Source organism: Cololabis saira, chromosome 1, assembly GCF_033807715.1.
Source record: "Cololabis saira isolate AMF1-May2022 chromosome 1, fColSai1.1, whole genome shotgun sequence".
NCBI lineage: Eukaryota > Metazoa > Chordata > Actinopteri > Beloniformes > Belonidae > Cololabis > Cololabis saira.
The window spans coordinates 28,144,850-28,167,017 of record NC_084587.1 but is presented as its reverse complement, the minus strand read 5'-3'; the positions used below and the strand labels follow the sequence as shown (position 1 = coordinate 28,167,017).

Genomic DNA, 22,168 nt, shown 5'->3' with positions numbered 1-22,168 from the left:
CATTGCACAGGTTAACACTGGATTATTTGGCTGTTGGAAACGCTATTTGCATGGACTAATTTTCTGAACATAGGGTCGTTTAATTTATTTATATCCAACATCATTTGCTGAAGCCCAAAGCATTTCCAAATCAGGACAGGGAGAGAGGAGGAAGGGAAGGAACAGAAGGAGGAAGTGGGGCACAGAAAAAAAACATGTGGTGACATACTGTCTAACACAACACTGGTGCTCCGAGCCCATAGAGGAGAACAGAAAATGAGATGTACAAACAAAAGAGCGAACCAACAGCCAGTGCGAAAGGCAGACAATCAAATTAACAAAGAAAAAAATGGCATGGTTGCAAAGACAGGCAGAAAGATGTACAGAAAGATAAAAATATTCAGGAGTTACTGTAAATACACCCAAAGTATTGACATGCATCAAAATCAAGTGGATTCTTTATGGGTGTTTCCAAGGTTTTAAACTAGATTCAGTTAGACAATTACAGTAAGAAGGCGGAGTTATCGATATGTCAATCATTAGCGTACAGATTAAGCAAAGGGGTGGATTTAGGGATGTCACGGTTCGTGTATGGCCTGTATATTGCAGTTTTTCCATTGCGTGGTATGACTCAACTTAAATCAAATCTAATTTGCTTTCTACTGCTGATAGCACCCCCTCCAAGTGGTCAGGATCAGCTGCTTCTCATGGCAGCTCCAAGTAAAACTGACAGAGACAGAGAGCGGACTTTGCATCCAGCTCTACACTCATAACTCTGGTAGATTTATATGTCATCTTTAAACTATGTCAAGTTGAGTCAAGCAACAACTTGCAATGGAAAAGACAGAGCCATATGCACATGGGAAGAATTGTGGATGTGTGTGTTACCTCTTGCCAGGCCAGGTATGAGGCACGCTGCACACAATTGAGGAGAACATCAGAGCAGTGACAAAGGAGAAGAGCACAAGGTATATGATACCCTCCACCCCATCATAACACAGCCCGGTCAGTGCTTGGACGTAGTCCTACGGGGAGAAGAGAGGAGGGGAGTCAGCTGGAAAGAAAAGCTGGGATATGAGGACTTTTATTGAACAAAATACAATGTAGCTCACCATGTGCAGACTACGACAGTCAACCAAAGCAGTCAGTTGGTGAAGACCAACCTCGGTGGAATTCAACACAGACTGGATTTGCTCCAGTCTCCCCTGCAGACACATATCAAAGATTTCCCATGTAAGCTCAAAAATAAATACATGCTATTTTTCCTGTGCAGTTCTACATACAGATACAGATTAGATAACCCCCCAGATAGTAAAAGATGTTAATTCAATGTTGATAGTGGATCATCCATCAAACAATGATCCGACTCTAATGCCACAGCTAATCAATGTGGAATCAACATCTTCTGTTTGTCGCCGACCAATGTTTCTGCCTAACCATATTTCAACATGGATTCACTCAAATTTTGGTATCTGGTCAGGTGTTCTGCGACTTTTACAAGTGACACTTTAATGTGACTCCACCAGATTCAAATGCCTTTATCTATTGGGGGGGGTGGTACTACATAGCACATCATCACACACAAACACACACCTTGGTGTTGGGATAATCACGTGTTGCTGATCTCAGTAGCTCTGCCACATCATCCTGCATCTCCACCAATGCTTTGTGACTCCCTGACAGCCTCTATAAAACACACCAGGGACACCAGAATTACATAAACAAATGTATATTTTTTACTGTTTGATGTCTACAAACCCCATGAAAAGAAAAAAAGGAAAAAAATAATAATAACAAGACAGTGATAATGCTTGCTGGAAAAAACAAAGTTCTGCCAAAAGATTGAGAGGCAACATTACCTGCTGGAAGGGGTTAATTTGTCCAGAGCTGCACTTTAGGTAATACTGCAGGATATCTGTCAATATATCAGAACATACATATCAGTATAATATTGCATACATTAGGAACATGCAGTTTAGTAAAAAAGTGAAACGCTGCATATATCATTAATTCCCTGCATCTCTCTACAGAGGCATCTTTACAATATTAGTCAGGAAATTGTGTGAGTGTGTTTTTCTGTGTTTTGGAGGCAACATCTGTGCTCTACAGCGAGCAGAGTGGAAACTACTGACAAATAAACTCATTAGTTGAGTGGAAAGGGGGAAGTGAACCAGGCAGAGGAGGAAAGAGAGCAACTGAGAGGAAACGTGAGGTGTCAAAAGGGTGAACAGAGAGAGACAGCAAATCAGATCAGGGTTATAAAAGAAAATGCACTGAGAACTTTCGAAATGCCTCTGAGACGAGCTGGAGGAAGTGAGTTTCAAACCAAGGTTGCTGATGCATTGCAGTCAGAAGAGAAAGAGCAAAAGCTTTTAGATACCAGAGTGTCAATCAAACACAATCCCACTGGATGCACACACATGAATGCTCATATTTGTTTCTAAAAATAGAAGCCACAATGCTGGGGTGAGATTCAAGTGTTCAGTGCAGAAACGTATATTGTAACGTTACTGTATAAAAATGGACAACAGTGTTTGTAATTTATAAAACTAAAGAAATATTTTGTTCAAATAAAATAATCTTAAAAAGACAGATTGGCTTCTTTCAGTTCTTAATTGCTGTGTTTGTTTCTTTTGCATACCTTGGTTGATGACAGCATTTTCTTTGGTTACCCTGGTGATGTAGGTATCCGGGGAAACGCAGAAGTCGCTGGCTGACTGTAAGAGGGTAAGCACACATGACACATCAGGCTACAGTGAACACACACACACTCAAGCAGTAGGAAAAGATTACATCACTGCAGAGCCAGAGAGCTCGGTGATGTTGCCATGGTTACACTTACAGCAGCAACAGCCAATTCCAGGCCCAGAGACCCCCAGCTGATTATCAAAGTCAGAACGCCGAGCAGACATACTCTGAAGGACAAAATAGCAAATAAATAAACCATCAACGATCAAGAATCAGGATTCACTTTAGACAGGATTTGATTTTTTCCCCTTTTGTTTTTCAGAGAATGATGCGACATGACGTACCCAATCAGAGTGCTTCTAGAGTTGCGTATGAGACCAAATAGCACCAGAAGACAAATGAGTACGTCAAACAGCAGCAACCCAAGGTACCCCATCCACCTGTAAATATGCAAATGAGTTGTTTTCATATACAAAGAGGTTTTCAACATAAAACACAGAGACAAAAATCTGCAAGCCAGTAGTATGTGGCAAAGGATTTCATTAATAATTAATATACCACCATTTCATGCTTTCCAGGGTCACAACCAAAATTCATTACTGATTTCCTTTAAAAAATAAATAAATAAATAAAAATCAGACCAAATATAATAAATGGTCAACAAGTTTGGTACCTGAGACTTGGTGTTATTGCTACCTTAAGTAGCCCTGATGGTTGGTGCATTCCAAAAGCACTTTCTACTGGGATAAAAGATGTTCCTAGCACATAATAACACCACCTGGGAGAGTTGCTTGTAAATATCTCAGGCAAAATCAGAAGGTCCCAGATCATTTCAGGCTCAATATCTAAGGTGGCTGTGTTAATGAGTTGATGCGTTTTATTAATATCACTGCATATTTCCATTTCATTACAAAGACATACCTCTATGTATAGATATAATTTTGTGGTTTTTGCTCAATACAGTGTACCATAATAGTGCTAGTTAATGCTAACAAATGCTAAAAAAATTGGCCAGGTACTTGCAGGTACTTTACTAACAAATCAAGTGAAAACATTATAAGTGAAAATAAGTCACTGAAACGTTGTGATCAGGTGGATCATGAGTGTTGCTGTATTGTTGCAGGCTCTTCTCAGAGAGAGTGGGCAACTTTTGTGGAGCCATCTGTGTTTCTTTTCCAAGCTGAGGTTTACGAACCCTTTGATCCCATTTAACCTTAGATGTGACATCATTCTCCCAACTCCCATTTGGTTTTCATGGGGTAAGCTCCAAAATCCCAATGTACTGAATGCAGCATCATCATCATTGGTTCCTTCCTACATATACAAGTCACCTCTGGCAAGAGCACAAATATTGACTTTTAACAGATTTTTAACAGTCTGGACAACCTGTCTCATCTTCAGCACGTCAAACCCAAACTCCATTTTCCTCTTCACAATATTATTCACTGCAGCTGTAGAAAGACCTCACTTCTTCAACTTTTGCAAAGAAAAATAATCTTCTAAATGATAGATGATACTCACACATGGTTTAGTGCACCATAATTTTGCTAAAATGTAGTGTGGCATTGCAAAATAAGTAAGGCAGTACATTTGCTTTCCGGTGACAAACGTTAAAGACCCAATGAGTTTCAAATGCCAGTTTTTGTTTTATTATAGGCATTATGTTTTGTATATTACAGTATGCTGATGTGTCAGGTTTATGTCAGATGACTCATCTGTCAGCGCTGTGTGTATGTGCGCTTTCAAACTATAACCTCAGGAAAGCTACGTGGGATCTGATCTGAAGGAAAGCATCCGGAGACTGGGTTTCCTGGTTCAAGGGAATTATTCATTCACACCTTGAGGAATATAACATTCGATTGGTGCTGGATTATATTACAGGACCTGGGTGGAACCTTACCTCGGGCTGCCGGCAGGAAGAGAGATATCGAATCATCCCATCGCATTGTTTATTTCATTTTTTCATGGATTCCCTTTGTAAGAGCCGCTTTCATGGAGGGAGTATGGAAGACACTCTACAGACTGATAGACTTTATATAAAAGACTGTAAATATTATTATCAATATTATTGGTTGGTTCAAGTTGCTGGTTGGACTGTTTGTTTGTTATGTAAATGTCGTTTTTTTTCTTTATTTAAACACAATTGCCGGTTGATCATTATTTCAGTTTGATTACATTGTTATCCAGTTGGGAAAATATATCAAATCTGAGAATCTGAGAAGGAGAATCGGTTTAACCGGTTTAAAAATCTGTGATAGCAGCTATTCTTTTAGCCATGTTGTTACAGTAGTATGGAGGATGTGGACAGCTGCTAATGTGCAATAATGTAAAAATACTTGAAAGATGTGCTTACAAGGGACCTGGACCTTTGGAGGAGCTATTTTTATTTGTTTTTTTAATACCCAGTTCTGACACCCTCACATGCCAACAGTGAATCTGCTTCTTATAGAATCTTCCAAAAAACCGTTATATGTATATTCTATTGACTTTTCTTTTAAGATTTAAGATTTTTTTGCATTATAGAAACCATTACAACTCTGAATGTATGTCTGTGTGTGTATGTATTAGTCGCATTACACTTGTGTATTATACTTCACTTACAGTATGTAGGATATGCACTGTATAACACTTATGTATATGAGAACGCACAAGTAGTTTTCCAGTTAATCAAGCAATTCTGAACACTTTTAATACTGACCTGTAAAAGTCAAAGGCCTCTGTTTTTCGAGCCAAGTCCTCCAGGGAAACTTCAGTGTTGGACCAGAAAGGGATGTCGGCCATCAGCTTCACCAGCTCGTCCAGCTGTCCCTGCAGCTTTTGGACGATGGACACATAGTCCGTCTGATCCTGGAAGGCTGTCTCTAATTGGTATAAGTTTTCTTCCACCGTCTGGTTTAAGGCTAGGGCGTTGTCTGACACCTGTAGACAAAGAGTATCTATCAGTCATAAATTTGTTTTTCAGAAAGAAAGAAAAAAAGTTCACCACAGCAGAAGACAGCTCACCAGTTTCTCCACCCCGGATACGGTGCGGTTAGCATGACGGAGGGAGTATGCCAAACGACTGGCTCCATCACTCGACTCCCCGTTTCCATAGAATCCTACAGCGATACCAGCACTGAGAGGCAGACAAAGAAAATGCCATATATTAACCCCATAACTAATGAGTCTATGTTTTTATGATATCATTGTCTCAATAAAGACAGAAGAAATGAATGCTAGATTTTCTTTTTTAACTTCTGTAAACCATGCGCTAAGATAAACTGCAGAACTGCAGCACTGTAGCCTGAGCTGTTGGGTGTAGTTCCTCTTTTGACCAACAACAAGCAGCACTGAATTCTCGCTTGTTTTTCTATGGTGTCACCACTATGCCTCAGGCAAACACAGGACTACCAGGAATGATTCACACAACACACACAAAGTCTATACAATAATTGGGTCACCAGACCACGATAATATGATCCTTCTGCAACACTGCGCTCACATTCAAACGTGACACACGCTACAATATTTGACGTTCCTTACTCTGACTGTCAAACCCTCCTAAACCATGTTTACATAGCACAAATCTTTTTTTCTCGTTTCTTTTTCATCACACCTAATCCAGTTCACTCCCCACACTCCTCCTCACCATGTTTTTGTTTTCTCCCTTACCCTGTAAAATGTTGTGGGCGTCCTGTCCTCCCGTTGTGTCCTCTTCGTGTGCATGTGTGTATGACTGTACCCCCTGTACTGTATTGATGATGTTGCTGTCTACATGATAACACCTGAACCTTTTCTATGGAGAAATGTATGGCTATTGTTAGGGCAATTAATTCTAGCCCATTAGCTCTTGAATAGCCCCATGTTGCAGTTGGCTTTACAATAGATGTGGATTTGTACATACGTGTGTGTGCAAACAGAAGAACAACTGTATTAATAACACCTATCCCTGGCCTCAGCAATCTAACTCCATCCTCCATGTAATCTAACTTTAAAGAGTAAATCATGTCTCTCTTCTTTCACTTCTACCATCAATTTTCTGTGACATCCCTTTTTCTTGCCAGGACTTTCACAGTATTAATATCCATTGTTCCTAACAGTATATTTCAAAAACGTATTAGCCAGCAGCTCAGGATGATACATAAATATGCAGTTCAGAAATGAAACAATTGACAATGAACACTTAACAGTTGAACAATAATTAAAGGAAGTCCGCCACACCAGAGAAAAACACAAACACCTTCCTGAGATATCCAAGCTTTGAAGTGACAGCAAGTCTTTCTCAGCGAAGCAATCTCAAAGATACAGAGCTGTGTTTTATTCTGTGCATTAAGTCCATTTTTAGCTGAAATGAATCCTCAACTCAACGTGGTTTTCTGTACCTAATTGAGCACAATAATATGCTTTCAACAAGAGCTCAGTAGAAAAGACAATAAATGATGTACTCGCTCAAAAGTGTGAATGTAATGAATTCAAAATGTCCAAACCACATAGTTTCAACTGAATCCCAAATAAGTATGTGCAAATAGTTGGAGAACCAAATGACATATCTTGTTTCACAGAACTGCTCATGCAACCAGAAGCCAACACATAGACAAGAAATCCCACCAAAGATTAAGGTTGACATACTCAAAATATTATAAGCAAAATAAGCTTAGGTTGATCAGCTGCTGACCTGAATCGGACAGTTTCCAGCTTGATCGGCTCAGATCAATGATCAGAGAATCACAGCTTGTACTGACAAATTTTCCTGGTTAGGTTTGGCATCAAGATACAGTTGATTTGATTTAATTACCCTTCAGGGATTAATTAAGTATTTTGAACTGAAATGAAGATGACAAAGTCACTGGCAAGCATGTCTTCAAATAAAGAAAAAAAAACCTTAAGGACTTTTGCATGAAACAGGATACACTGTTTCATCCCCTGTTGAAGTTTGTACTGGCAAATGATATAACAGCAAAGAGACTTTTTTTTTTAAATGTATCCATGGCCTGAAGCCCATGCTCACCTCTTAAAATCTACTTGAGAGTTTCTACAAAGTATAACAATTAGCTGTTTTTCTAAATGAATGACATCATAGTCAAATCTGCCTCTGGATTACTTTTTAAATTGGGCTCTGGTTTTATCAACCCAGTAACAGGCTAACATACGATTTTGCCCTTTTTTTTTCTAAAGACACCTGCACACAAATGAAGGAAGTTCACATGTTGTTGGTGCAGAGCCAAAAATAGCATATGACGTCATGTTGAATTGTGGACAAAGGACAGCATGCACAGATGAAAACACACAATCACACGCAAAGACGTTCTGCATGTATGTTCAGATCCATATCAAATATTCAAAAAGAATGCAAAAGGCTAATTATGAAATATTAAAAACCTACAACAACCTTCAGCCTTAAGTCTTGCCCACACACATACACATACTCAGACACAGAGAGAGAGACAGAGTGAGAGAGAGCTACCCCTGACTGTATAATTCATTTCTCGTCTCTGCATCAAATCTGCTTCTGTCGCCATGGCAACCTTTCTAGGCCAGGCAAAAGGCTGAACGGAGAGAAATGATAAATAAATACCGTTTGCCGTCAGAGATGGAGAAGTGTGATGGAGAAAAAAAAGACATAAGAGGAGAGGTCAAGGTAACTAAAAGAGGAAGAGTTTGGGTCCATTAAGAGGTAGATGGGTTTGTTTGTGCTTTTTTGTGCCACGAATAGCTGAGAGCACAGCATCTGCGGTTGAAATGCTCTCCGCTGCTGCTACGTCACTAGGGTGAAGGAACTAGAGTGTGCACGCAGCCCTCTGACAAAGTCAGATAAACACAAACAGGGAAATGTAACCCTGCTGGCTCCCAGTTACACCACATGGACTTAGAGATTAAAATAACACACCGAGTGGATGTGATAGCTGAAACGGTCTGACTTGCATTCATAAAGACGTATATACTTTGCATCTGTACATTTGCTAACTATGATGTCTTTCATGAAGAGGTTGTTGCAGTTGCATTCACTTCAAACCGTGCAGCCACTCCCACTTCTCATGTCTTATTATATGGGTTTTCTGGTAAAGTGAAAGTCTGCAACAATTAAATAATTAGTGTCTTGCCTGTGTCAGACAGAAACCACAGCAACTTGTGTGGTACTAATAACAAACCAAAGACTAGGTTCCCATCACCCCTAATTGTCTGCTCTCTTCTTCCAAACACCAACTTTTCAATACAATGTTAAACATTCCTGGGATTTTGGATGCTTTTGCTGATATTCAGCTCTTAAATGTGCATAAAATGTAGGGAAACAAGAGCAGTCCCTGAGATACCAGTATCACGGTGTTGATAGTGGGACCCAAACTGTATACCATCCAAGATGGTCAAGGATCTGTGTTGTCATACTGTCTGACAATGTAGTCTTTATAAAATAACAGCCACGTCTGTAGCCAATAACTGTAACTTCCTTAAGAAGTGTTTATGAATAAGTTTAAAATGTTAAAGTGGGCATGGCTTGTGACCCCTAGCATGGTAAGAGGTAGCCCTTCAAAACAAGTCGAGTCCGAGTGTTAAGTTGTTTTTGTTGTGACCGCATGATCCAGTAACTTCAATAAATTATAAGTCTGTGTGACTTATCCTACACAAATAATCATAGAAAGAAATACAACAACTTTGACAAAAGAGATGACAGGAAACTGAAAAAGAAAAAAGAAAAAAGAAGAAGGCACAATCAAGGAACTCTCGGCTGCTTGTGCTCAGGAAAAAAAATGTCTGCAGATTAGTTACACCAATGCAGTCATCTATCCATCCATCAGTTAATATCCACTTATCCAAGGTTGAGTTGGAGGCAGCAGCCTAAAGCAGAGAGCCCTAAACCTCCTTCTCCCCTGCCACCTCCTCCAGTTCCTCTAGGGGATACACTGATGCATTCCCAGGCCAGCTGAGAGATTGATTCTCTCCAGCATGTCCCGGGTCTTCCCCAGGGCCTCCTCCAAGTCAGACATGCCTAAAACACCTCCCGAAGAAAGGCATTCAGAGGGCACTCTCATCTCTCCAAACCACCTCGACTGGCTCCTATCCTACACTACCCCAAGTCTCTCGAGTTTGACTTATCTGACTTATTCTTTAATCACTACTCGCAGTTTGTGACCATAGTTGAGGGTAGGAATGTATATCAACTGGTAAACAGAGAGCCTTGCCTTTTAACTCAGCACTCTTTACCACAACAGACCAATAGAGAGTCTGCATTACTGCAGATTCCAATCCACCTGTCAATCCTCATTATGGGAATGAGGCGGCACCTCATTCCCTACCAAAAAATTGACAATAAAACAATCATGACAACAGTGATCATCATCATCGCTTAAGTAGCAATGCGCAAGAGAGTTTCATAGGGGACAATAGCGGTCAGAGACTTCTGCTGCGGGAAGAAATTCTGACCCACGGGACCCACACCGTGGGAGTGGGTCAGTTATTCAACACAGGTTGTTTCACTGGTTGTTGTTGGAAAAGAGGGATTCCATCTCACCCTCTCTTGATTCAGGGGTGTGATAGAAGTGGGTGAGAAGCCTAGACATATTATGTGCAGTTCCTTTGCTCCTGATCCAAACTGCTCACAATCCTGCAGCTCTGTCAACTAGTGTGGTCTACAATCAGGGCTGAAGAGACAGGTGACAGGAGCAGCTTATCTTCAGAGTAAAGAAAAGGCTAGAAGTTCTTCAATATCCCCTCAGAATGGTTACATTTTCTTCCTCCTGCTGTTTATCAATTTAAAACAGGCTGAAACTGGAAGTCACTTTTTTTTAATTGATCGCTCTTATAATGGCTTTCCTCCTGCACATGTAAGGAATTACAGTTTTAACAAATACAGACTTTGGCTGCATAACAGCTGACACCAAGGACAGCACACTCGGCAGCCCTGGATGTTCCATCTCCACATTGTTGTCTACCCTGTTATTAAGGCACATCTGTGTTGTCTTCCAGAAAAAGTCCTAATATAGGCTTAGCAGAGAAGAATATGTAGTAACCCAAGAAGATTAAATGCATTCAGTTTTGCTCATGCCCAGGAAACATGTCAACCCCAGCATTTACAAACTGAAAACAAGGTATGCAGCAGATAAAAAATATTCTGTTTCCAAGAGTTGACCTCTTATAACAGCGTGAATGCCAATCGTAACTGCAAAAACGCTTTAAAATGCAATTGCAGTACTGTAGATGATGGCTAAGAATCACACAGATACTTGTGATGCTCAACAGTGTTTGAAGATATTCAAAGAAACCTCAAAGGAAAGTCTGAGAATTCAAGTGAACAATTCTTTAGTATGGGAGAAGGATGAACTAAAAACAAAAACAAGAACAAAAAACACTCAGACAAAATACAAATCCCTGTGCAACAGCTGCAAAGTTACAGATCAGACCTTGCATATTTAAAGCTATGAGATCTGATGGAATCCGATCTCATAGCTCACAACACATGGTCTGGGGAACCTATGTGCACACTATCTACATACACTGAACAGAAAAGTGTGCTGGGACGGATAGAGGATAAGTCATTTGTTTCTTTCTGCACGAGAACCACACTGCATTAATTTATTTGCCTCATGTTTGTGTGTATGGTATCCATCCGTATTTCTACTGATCATATCCTTTGGAGAATAACGTTTGGGGGAATAAAGTTTATGGTGGATCTATATTTTCCCTTTCCCTTTCCCTACGAGCAAAAATGGTGTGCATGTTTATTTGCATATAGTGAGGGAAGGTCAGATCACTCAAGACACATAAGGATGCCCGGTGTGAGCATACGCAGTGCCGGCTATTTATGATCGTATTTCTCAGGATGCTTTTTAATGCGAGGTCAAAACAGGGCTTCGGACACATGAATGTATTTTACAGATCCACAATCTTAGCCAATATGAACCCTTACCTGCAGACGAGCGTTGCGATGATGACGCACCAAGCGGTGCAGCAACAGTCAGCGCTGGGCTGCTGGGCGTGTGAATGTGAGTGGGAGGAGTCATCATTCTTTCGTCTTCGGCAGCAAAGCCAGAAGGAGTAGAAGAGGAGGAAAAGGAGGTCCAGGCACAAGCACACCAATGCCACAGAACCGATGAGCAAAACAGACTAGAAAAAAGTAATTATGGAGAAAAACAAACAATTAATCAATCGAAATATCCGTACTACCACAGTATACTTTTTTTTTTCCCCAATTCACATTTATTTCAATTTTGTCACTCCCCAAGTGGAACGCTTTTTAAATGTGTTCTTGTTGCATAGAAGTGGATGATGTGTGTTTAGGATACAGGAAGCAAGTTAGCTGATACGAGCAAAAACAAGATACCAGACAGACCACATGACTGAACAGACAGATGCATAAAGAAAGGGAGTTCTTCTTGACAGCTATGTGACGGCAGAAAATAGCAGCTGCTGAACGGGCATTTGGTGTAATTCTAAAAAGATTAGATGTGATGCGTTGTGCTGTATTTGTACACGAACAAACACGCACACCTCTCTGGAAGGAGCGGAAGTTGAGGAGCTCTATGCTCAAGAGACCCACCACACATATCACTCAATCTCCGAAAGCTTTGAAGTGTGAAAGAAGGAAGAGGCAGTGGGGGGCAGAATGAAGCAAGACTGGAGGGGGAGGGTGTAAATTTGGAACAAAAAAAAAAGGCTGAAGAGGCAAACAAGGATAGAGATTTGAAAGAAGATGACTGAAACAAACACAGAAAATGGAAATGGAACATGAGGGTTGTTGCAGTAATTTGGTTAGAACTGCTGATGTTATTTTTTTTTGTTTTTTTAATCACACATGCACACATACTCAGACATGCTGATATTTCTTTTCCATCTGGAGTTGGAAAAGCCACTTTTCTGCAGAACCATGCAGACACAGGCACACTCCTGGAAAACTGTAATCTCCACCTGCAATACTACTTACAGAGGAGAGGTGAATGCTGCTACAGACCTGCTCATTCAGAAGGAGCAGCAGTGTAATTCTGGAGAACTGTACAATCTTACGACAAGACCCTCCCTCATCCACGGGCTTCCTAAGCATCTAAAATTCAGTTTTTTTTGTAATGACTTCAAATTTCCCCCACTGTGTCAGCCAGAGATTTGCACACTTAACAAAAAAAACGAATGCAGACTTTACAAAAATCATCATTCAACATCATTCATCAATTTCAGAATCATTTTTATTCCCCAGGTTTCTGCAAACATACAAGGAATGTTGTTCGGAGGACTTTGTCTCTCAAGGTTCAATACATTTAAAAAAAAAAGTATGACAAAGTAACATTCCGTTTTTTTTCTTTAACTTGATCACTTTTTCTTCGGCTCATAAAATCTAGATTAGATTTTTAGCAATGTTAAAAAAAATCTGTGAGACTGCCCTTAGTAACAGTACAACTCTGAACAAGTTGCTAAATTCAGCAAACATGCGCACCAGAACAATGTTAATATGCTGGTGTTTAGTGGATACAGTGTTCACAATGTTCACTGTTTTACCATTACATTTTACTTTGTTAACAAAAGCTGTTACAATGTAAGGAATACATTAAGGCCACGTTTACACGTAGCCGGGTATTTACAAAAACGGATATTTTCCCCTCTACGTTTTCAAAAAAATCCTCGTTTACACGGACCCGCATGAAAACGCTGTTAACGTCATGCCAGCCAATCAGAATCCTGGAAAAAACATCAACAAATGACACGTGTAACTTCCAGTTGAGGCTGATTTATGGTTCCGCGTTGCACCGGAGCAGAGTTTGCGGCGCAGGGCACGCGGCGACGCGCACCGTACGGCGCGCGTGCCTCTGCGCCGATCTGGCGCGGGACCATAATTCAGGTTTTACTTCCAAGACGGAATATAAAACAGGTAAAATACAAGAAAATATTGACGGTGGCCAAACTAATTGTAAACACAGGTCGCACACATGACGCTGGTGACGTTTCTGGTGCATATGTGACGTTCTGAAGCTTAAATCTCCGTTTTCCTCCGTTTAGACGCAAACGTGAAGAGTTTTTGAAAATCTCCACTTTGGCCGGAGTTTTCAGAAATGATCGTTTTTGGGGGCTTTGAGCTGCGTTTTCGTGTAAACGAACGGCCAAAACGCATGAAAACGCCTCCGTTTTTGCCCCGTGTAAACGGGGCCTAACATTTGCAGAAAAATCTCCATAAATGCAGGAGCACAGCTGCAGAGGGCCACATCACCAGCACAAGTAAAATGAAAGCGCTGAGATTGAAAACCAGAGGCATTCCTAAAATTCAACCATGAACTTTCTAATTTAGTGAAAACTAAGTGATCTGCAGTCACTGCCTTACCTTTAAAGTCATTACTGCATGAACTATGCATGACCATATTGTTGCTTTATCTTGAAAATGAACTATGAAGATTGAGCTGAGAAGATATGAGCCAGGTCCTGCTCAAGGTTTCCTCCCTCTTAAAGAAGAGTTTTTCTTGCCACTGTATCGCTTAAGGTTTTTCTCCCTAAGGGAGTTTTTACCTGCCATTGTTTGTGTTTATGTAATTATTCCTCAGGGGTCATGTTATGGGTCTCTGGAAAGCGCCTAGAGACAACTTGTGTTGTAATAGGGGCAATCAGCTGACTGACCTCATTTCTCCACCAGGTTAAAGATGACTAGAGGACAGCAGGAAATGATCTTCACAGGAGAGGACTGGCACATAAGGCTGCAGATTTCTAGTCTGGTATTATCCCATGTTATTATGTATGGTATCAATGCAATGGAAGTTGTGCTTTTGTTAAGTCATACAATGCACCACCAATGCATTGCGAGATCACTTGTGCCTTTGGTATCAACCACAGGGTTTTACTTCATATACAGAGTAAAATGGATTAAGCTGAGCCAAAGTAGAATTAAATGTAACGTTATAGAGGAACTGGACAGCTCACCTGCTTAAGCAGGCGCCCCATGCACAGGGGCTTCAGTTCTCATTGAAGCCAGCCTAGGTTCACATCGTGGCCAGTGGTAATTCCTACCCTTTCCTTTACAACTATTACAAAAAAGCCTCTAAGTCTAAAGCCACAAAATATCAAGGAAAACGTATTATTTTTTAAAGGAAAGGCATCTTAATGACATCCTCAATTTTTCAAACATTGAAAAATCTCCATCTTTACTTTTTTTTTTAAACAATTATTTTGCATTCCCACTAAACTGCATCAAGTCTAATTGCAGAACATCACTACCTGAAGTTTGACTCTTGATGCCTGCTGTATGGGCTGCCTATACAAAATGTAATCTGACTAAGGACCAGTTCTCTGCAACTAGCTCACCCTGTAACTTTAAATTGTAAATTTGATGGCCTCTAGATTAACTGCCAGGCCGACAAACCATCAGAGCAGATTAAGTGTGGCTCAATTAGCTACTAATGAGCATAATGAGCTTGGCTATGCATCTGTGAGTGCACTTGCATGTATGCGTGTGCATGTGTCTCAGTGTGTGTGCGCATGTGCACCCCACTTGAGATCAGCTTGCAGGATGGAGGAGGAGCTGAAAATGCTAAATGCCCCGACACACTGATCTATTTCCAATCTGCCCATGAATGTGTGTCTGTCTGTGTTTGAGCTGACAGGATCAATCACTTCCACTGCTGTGAGCTGCCCTTGCTTTCCTGGCATATGTGTTACTATGACCTATTCTCCTACTGTACTCTACACGTTTGGGTTTTTTTTTCCCTGAGGCGGCGACTGACCTCGAGTTCATTCTAATATTTACCAACTGTAAGAGTGAAGAGCAAGCAACACACCGAATGCAAGATTTAAACAAATGCCTTTGAAGACAAAGAACATACATTTTTATTATTGTTCTAAAAAAAATTAAAGAAAGGCATCCTTGGTCTGTCCCTTTCAAGCTGCAATGAGATCATTTTTTTTCCACTATGTAAACTGCAGCATACTATCCAAAATGACAATTACTGACTTACTCTGCAGACTTACAGCTGGGAATATGTGTTATTACAGGTCACATGACTCCTCTGTAATGTTCCGCAGCTGTGTAAGTGGGGCTGGTAGCTGACTCTGCGATTGTACCACAATACAGACAGAAAAAAGCACAAGCTGACACACAAACACATAGACACACATGTTCTGATGCCTTGCAGAGCTTCAGGATGAGAGCTCCAATTTCAGCTCCCCATGGGCAAAAAATAAATACAATACTTTCCTTGAAGAAGCCACAGAGTCTGCATCCCAAATAAAGCCAAAGATACCACACAACAATTGCACTTGTGACAATTTTGTGAAACAGTTTTTTTGTTTGTTTGTATATTGAAGTGACAATGTTTAGGCATAAGAGAGAAGAATAAAAGAAAGTGATGACATGTGAGGAAAGTTTTGAGGCGCCTCAGAGCTCAAGAGCTGTATGCAAATGAACCTGGGCCAAAATCACACCAGAAAGGGGGGGAACACCACACAGAAGAATCTCTCTCTATCGTGCGTGTGCGTGTGTGTGTGTGTGTGTGTGTGTGTGTGTGTGTGTGTGTGTGTGTGTGTGCGTGTGTGATGTTGTGGTGACTGATGCGGTGCACTGAAGGGCACTGTGTAGGGCCTTGTTCCTATGCTAGTGTGTTTATGTGTTTCTCAGCTGGATGAGTGGATGCATGAAAGCCTTTGAGACAGATATACTGAGCCTATCTAAAGACGGGCTTCAGTGACAGAGTGAAAGAAAGAAAGGGAGCATTCTTTCACAACAGACTACAGCCCTCCTCTTCACACTTGCACCTCCCCCCACCCCACTTCTTAGCACACTCGCTCCCCCTTTCACCCCCCTAGTTCAATTCAACCTCCTTCTTCTAGTTCTTCCCACCCTCCATCCTCCCCGCTCCCCCCGTCTAGCCAGAATTAATGATTTCACCCTGAATAGAACCCCTATATTCACCCACACACACACACACAATAACACACACCCAGAGGGAGCTTTGTGACCTCACCTCGATAAGCAGCACAAAGTGCTAATTACGCACTGACACAGAAAGTAAACGTACTTTACATGACATATACACATAGAATATCACATGTACCACTCCACATGCAAATAATGTACAAGCATGGCCAAAGTGCCAACTGCTCGATTACATAGTCACAACCTCATCTGCTGAAATATGTCAGTATATAAATCAGTCTAAAAAGGGGGGTCTTTAAAATTCCAGTGGGCACACAAACAGACACACACATGCACAAAGACCCTTAGTTAAACACTGAATAGCTCACAGGAAGTGGCTATTTGGCAATTTAGAAGCACCTCCCATGGCTCATCAAGCTCTCACTCTCTATCCCTCGCTCACTCTCTTTTTGCCTCTCAGCCTTTTTATCTTTCCCACTCCTCCTCCTTTCACTCTACTTGTCCCTCCAGTTCTCATCTTCCTCCCTTGTCCACGACTGTGGGTTCCTTCCCACGCTCAGCTCTTGAACTTGCCCGTCCTCCTCCGCCCACTTAACATGTCAGCAACTACGTTGAGGGGTGACCGCAGCGCGTGAAATGGGGGATTCTAAAAGATGTGTCTCTGCTTTATGTGAGCTGTCAGGACCAAGCTTTGTGATGCAGGGACCTGGAAATCACCTTGTTCTAGGATTCTAATAAAGTACAACATAACTGGGCCTGATGGGATTTGGAGATTGATTTCATGCATTCAAACTATTTTTAGCCTCTTATTTTTTAAAGTTATACATATTTTGATGGAAAATTGCTAGTAATTGCTTTTTTGGTTGTCACAATTCTCACAAGAAGTAACACTTCCCAATATTTCCAAGCATTTGACAAATATAAAAAAAACTGAGATAATGTAGTTAACAGTTGTCTATTTCTTCCTTGTCTTGCTTTTCAACTGTTCAGTCAAGCAGTAATCTTGTGGGTTAAGAAATTAAGCCAACACATGACAGTCAGAAGCTACACTTCTTCATATTGCAACCTGACTCCTGACTCCAGAAAGACGTTAGTCCACCACGGATCGCCTTATTCCAAATATGCAGTGTGGTTAGCTTGACTGTGGTTTGCCGAAATCTGACACAGGTAAAGCAAAATCACCTACTTTTGTTAATGTTTAACCTAGTTTAAGCCCATACAGGGGGGTGCCTTTAAACTAAAGACCAGAAAAATGCATACTGGATCTAGACTGAATTATCTATTCACCAGAATCATTACAATGGAAAAACATGAACACACACACACACACACTACCATGTCCACCTTTTGGTACTGTACATTTTAGCCCAGTAATTATATTCATGTTGTCTCTGTTTGTAAACTTTGGCCTCTGTTACATATCATGCGACTGATTTTAGTAGCTCCTGAAGGCTATTTGCACGTCCTTTCATGTCTGTCAGTATGTCTATAGTGCCCCTTAAAGCCCTCAATGCATGTGTCAAGGATTATGATTTCAGCACTATCCAAACTAAGGGTTTGTTTTGATGACTGATATAGAAATCATCACATCAGCTCCTTCTGAAACATTTAAAAGATGACAAGCTTCAAAATATAGATGACTGGAAGCAAATAACTACCAGTGGAATTGGCACGTTCAGTTGCACAGCATAAATAAACATGTTTACAGCCCGGTACCAAAAACAGTTTACATGTACAGAAAATTAACCTCTCTGTACCTCTACCAAATCTACATTGCGTGAAATTTGTATAGTCCATCCATTTTTTCAGCCATTATCTATACAAGGGGTCTTCAACCTTTTTTAGCCCAGGGACTCCTTGGATGAGAGAAAAACAGAGCAGGGACCCCCGCTTGTAATTCTTATTTTATCCCTTTTTTTTAATGTGTCACATTTTAAGCCTGGCTTATAACTTTTAGATGTGTTTTATTCTGCTTATTTCACCTTATTAACCAATTCCTGACTGGGTTATTGGCCTACATGTGTTTATGGTTGATAAAACTTTCATGCATATCATTATTGTTCTCATTATTAGTAGTAGTACTAGTAGTAGTAGTAGTAGTAGTAGTAGTAGTAGTAGTAGTAGTAGTAGTAGTAGTTAGTAATGAGGCAATTTAATGTTTAACTTCAGGATGCCAGGTATGCCTACCTTAGTGAGATGACTGGCCCTGGTGGGTGGTACTACACAGCTTGTCTATTCTGAGAAAATGTCCGCTAGATAGGCGAGTTTAGTCACCCACAAATTATCACGAAAGGCGCAGCCAGCTCCGTGCGCTTTTGGCTCACTAGAAAGTCGTGGATAGCTGTGCGTAATTCAAAGACGCGTGCCAATACTGATCCACGGGAAAGCCACCTGACTTCAGAATGGTAAAAGAGCGTGTTGTGTTCCTCTCCTGTAGTGGCGCACAGAGACGCAAAGAGGCAAGTTTGTAAGGCACTCTGCTTAATACAATTGACAGCTTTTACAACAGTGTCCATGACGTTGGCAAAGTCAGCACTCATTTCTTTGGTGCCTAGGGATTCTCTGTGTAGCATGCAATGAGTCCTTATAACTTTGGGGGCGACTTTTTTGACAAGCATCATTAGACCACTTTTCTGACCAGTCATGGCGCGCGCGCCGTCTGTACACACCACGACACATGTTGCTCAGCTTATTTCGTTCACGAGAAAAAAGTCATCAATCGCTTTGAAAATCTCAGCACTTCAGGCAGCGTCTTGCAAAACAAAAACTCCTAGCACATTTCCTTTTTGTCAACAAAGCGCACAAGAGCTGTGTGTCTTTGGACATGTCCACTGACTCATCCAAATGGAGCGCAAATCCCTCCGCAGTTTGCAGTTTTTCAATTAACTGCACCCTCACATCCGATGCTATATCTGCAATTCGCCGAGCAATTGTTGTGTCTGACAAGGGGACAGTCTTCAACTTATTTGCACATTCATCATTCCCAAGCATGGTCTTGCACATATCAGTGGCTGCAGGCAATATCAATTGCTCAGTGACTGTGTATGGTTTTTTACACTGAGCAACGCGAAGAGCAACTTGATATGAGGCTCATTTTTCCGCTCTAAAGTTGACGTTAGTCACATGACTCACGTCATGGGAATCATTTATGTAGAGTTGTATATACATATCTATATATATATATATATATATATATATATATATATATATATATATATATATATATATATATTTTTTTTTCCAACAAATTATTTTGGTTAAAATCGCCTTTATTTCATTTTAAGTTGGAGGACCCCCTGCAGTACCTCCACGGCCCCCCTAGGGGTCGCTGACCCCCAGTTGAAGACCACTGATCTATACCCATCCATCCATTATCTATACCCCATTATTCCAGTCCAGGGCCACAGGGATCTGCTGGATCCTATCCCATGTCTTTTTCGGCAAAAGGCAGGGGCACACACTGAAGAGGTGGCAAGTTTTATAGAACCCATCAATTAATATTGCACTAAAGTCTCAATTAGATAAATATACATCATTTATACAGGGTCGCTTTGGGGATGAATAAAGAATGGGATTGAATTGAATTTTGGTGTTCAAGCGTTTTTACATGATCAGTCGTATAGTATGTGTAATTTATACATCATTTATACATCAGTATCTGGAAAAAAATAATAGAATAATAGTTTTGTGGTATTGAGAAAAAAGAGCTTGAGGTTTATTTGTTTCCTAGAAAACTAGCATAAAATGTTGTTGACTTTTCTTGCACTTGGGGACTTGACCTAATTTTGCATCCATTGAAACAGTCAACACAGCACTCAGTCTGGGGAGTCATAGAGGAATTATGATGTGAAGCTAAGTTAACAGCTGCTCTAAAGCCACTCAAATCTCTTAGATTTCATTGTGGTATGATCAAATGATAAATGTAGATTTTTGTAGCATGTTGCTTTTACACCAGACAGCCTTGACTGGGTCTGTGCAGCACGAACCATAGACCGTGTCTTAACCTTTAAGACATGGTCTATTTACTGAGTGAAGTCTTAACAGATGTTCTCCAGTAAACAAAATGTAGTGACAGTGTCACTATTTTTACATTTCATATTGTTCGGAGCAAACATTGTATTAGATATAGGGGGGTTTATTTGATTTTAGATGGTTAAAAATCATCTCTTATTCTCAGTAGCTGTTAATCTAGCTCCCCATCAGAGTTCCTCCCTGATTCTCCAAACTGAGACGGATGTGACAGCTGTGACAGCTGTTCACTGCAGGTAAAACACTAACTGTTCAAAAGCACTTAACAACACCGCAACGAAAAATAGATATATCCCTTCAAGGACTACTGGAGAAGCAAAGTCCCCAGGTTTTTACTCAGATCCATCCCTTGCACACCATTTGAAGCTCCAAAAACCCAAAATGGTAATAGAAAAGTGAGAGAAGGAACATCATGGCTTCCAAGCAGTAGTCCACAAACCAGTGGAGATGATGCAATGTTTACGGATTCTGCACTTCATTTTTGTCCGTTACAATAGTGGAGCAGGTATACATTTACTGTCTTCATATAAGAACAAAACACTTCCTCTAACACACTGATGGATACACTGAAGGAACCCACAACTCTGTGGTTGCAGGACTGCCTCAATCGGCTGTGAAATTACAGTACATGCAGGTGACAGGGGGAAGGATGATAAGTGGCCCTACATGATGATGAATTCTGATGTGGGAGGTGGTTGTTTCCCCAGTTATTTTCTTACCTTCTGATATTCTGAGTCCTCTGGTCTGAAGTCACTGCTCACCGTTTGAAATTCAATGTTGAAATGAGGCAAACGGTGGAGCAGATTCACCCACCATGGCGGAGAATAGTTCACAACGGCCGCCATCCCAATACAGCTGCCTGGTAGCTGTCTCTTAGCTCTATGACCTGATTCTTCACAGGAACACTGTCAAGAGAGTCACAAGCATCTTCCGTGGGTTTGGTGGAACTGGAAAGGCAACTTTTAATTCTATTTCACCCAAAAAAAATTACAGTTGAAGATTAAGGTAAATCATCCACAGCCGGGTCTGACGTCCAAACACACCTGCACACTGACTGAGTGTGGTTAAAAAAGGTCACAGCACTGCAATATGACATATTACCTCATATCAGTAGAGATTAAATAAATCTGATTATTGTTCTTCCAATGTATTTACAGTTGAAATAGCATGCGCCATACCAATAATAATTATTATGAACAAATTGGTGCTCATAACACCAATTCATCACATTAGTTCATCACTAATAAACCACTGAAATGCAACTAAGATGCCATTTAAGAGTGAGATTATATTAAAGGAGCATATTGTGTGTATAAATGAATAGGGGTGGGCAAAAATATTGATACGGCAATATATCGCGATACATAGTCTCCCGATACGATATCGATATTCAATGTATGTATTGCGATATATTGCCGTATCAATATTTTTGCCCACCCCTAGCTGCACTTTATTTTGTGATTTTTTATTTTCAGTGTGGATGAGACACTGCATTTTTATTTTGAGTATTTTGTATCTAAGAATAATGCACACACTGCACTTTTCATTGTGTTTCAGTGTGTTTTTTCATGGAAATATGTTGCATAATTAAAATGGAAAGTTTGAATTACATTGTTTTGACTCAGTCTGTCCAATGCATTATCACTATCATCTGAT

At 40.6% G+C, this 22,168-nt stretch overlaps 1 protein-coding gene across 1 annotated transcript in view; it reads right to left on the bottom strand.

Annotated features, from left to right (window-relative positions):
- The window catches only part of ttyh3b (tweety family member 3b), a 30,831-nt gene that overhangs the window by 7,132 nt on the left and 1,531 nt on the right, over nt 1-22,168 (bottom strand). Inside the window, exons 2-12 of the mRNA XM_061720080.1 lie at nt 21,232-21,417; nt 11,549-11,745; nt 5,671-5,782; nt 5,366-5,586; nt 3,012-3,107; nt 2,822-2,894; nt 2,621-2,696; nt 1,839-1,894; nt 1,573-1,665; nt 1,092-1,184; nt 868-1,004 (exon numbers count right to left, since the gene is read on the bottom strand). Of these exons, the coding sequence (XP_061576064.1) occupies nt 868-1,004; nt 1,092-1,184; nt 1,573-1,665; nt 1,839-1,894; nt 2,621-2,696; nt 2,822-2,894; nt 3,012-3,107; nt 5,366-5,586; nt 5,671-5,782; nt 11,549-11,745; nt 21,232-21,357 (1,280 nt within the window). The 5' untranslated portion in view covers nt 21,358-21,417. The remainder of the gene's footprint in view (nt 1-867; nt 1,005-1,091; nt 1,185-1,572; nt 1,666-1,838; nt 1,895-2,620; nt 2,697-2,821; nt 2,895-3,011; nt 3,108-5,365; nt 5,587-5,670; nt 5,783-11,548; nt 11,746-21,231; nt 21,418-22,168) is intronic.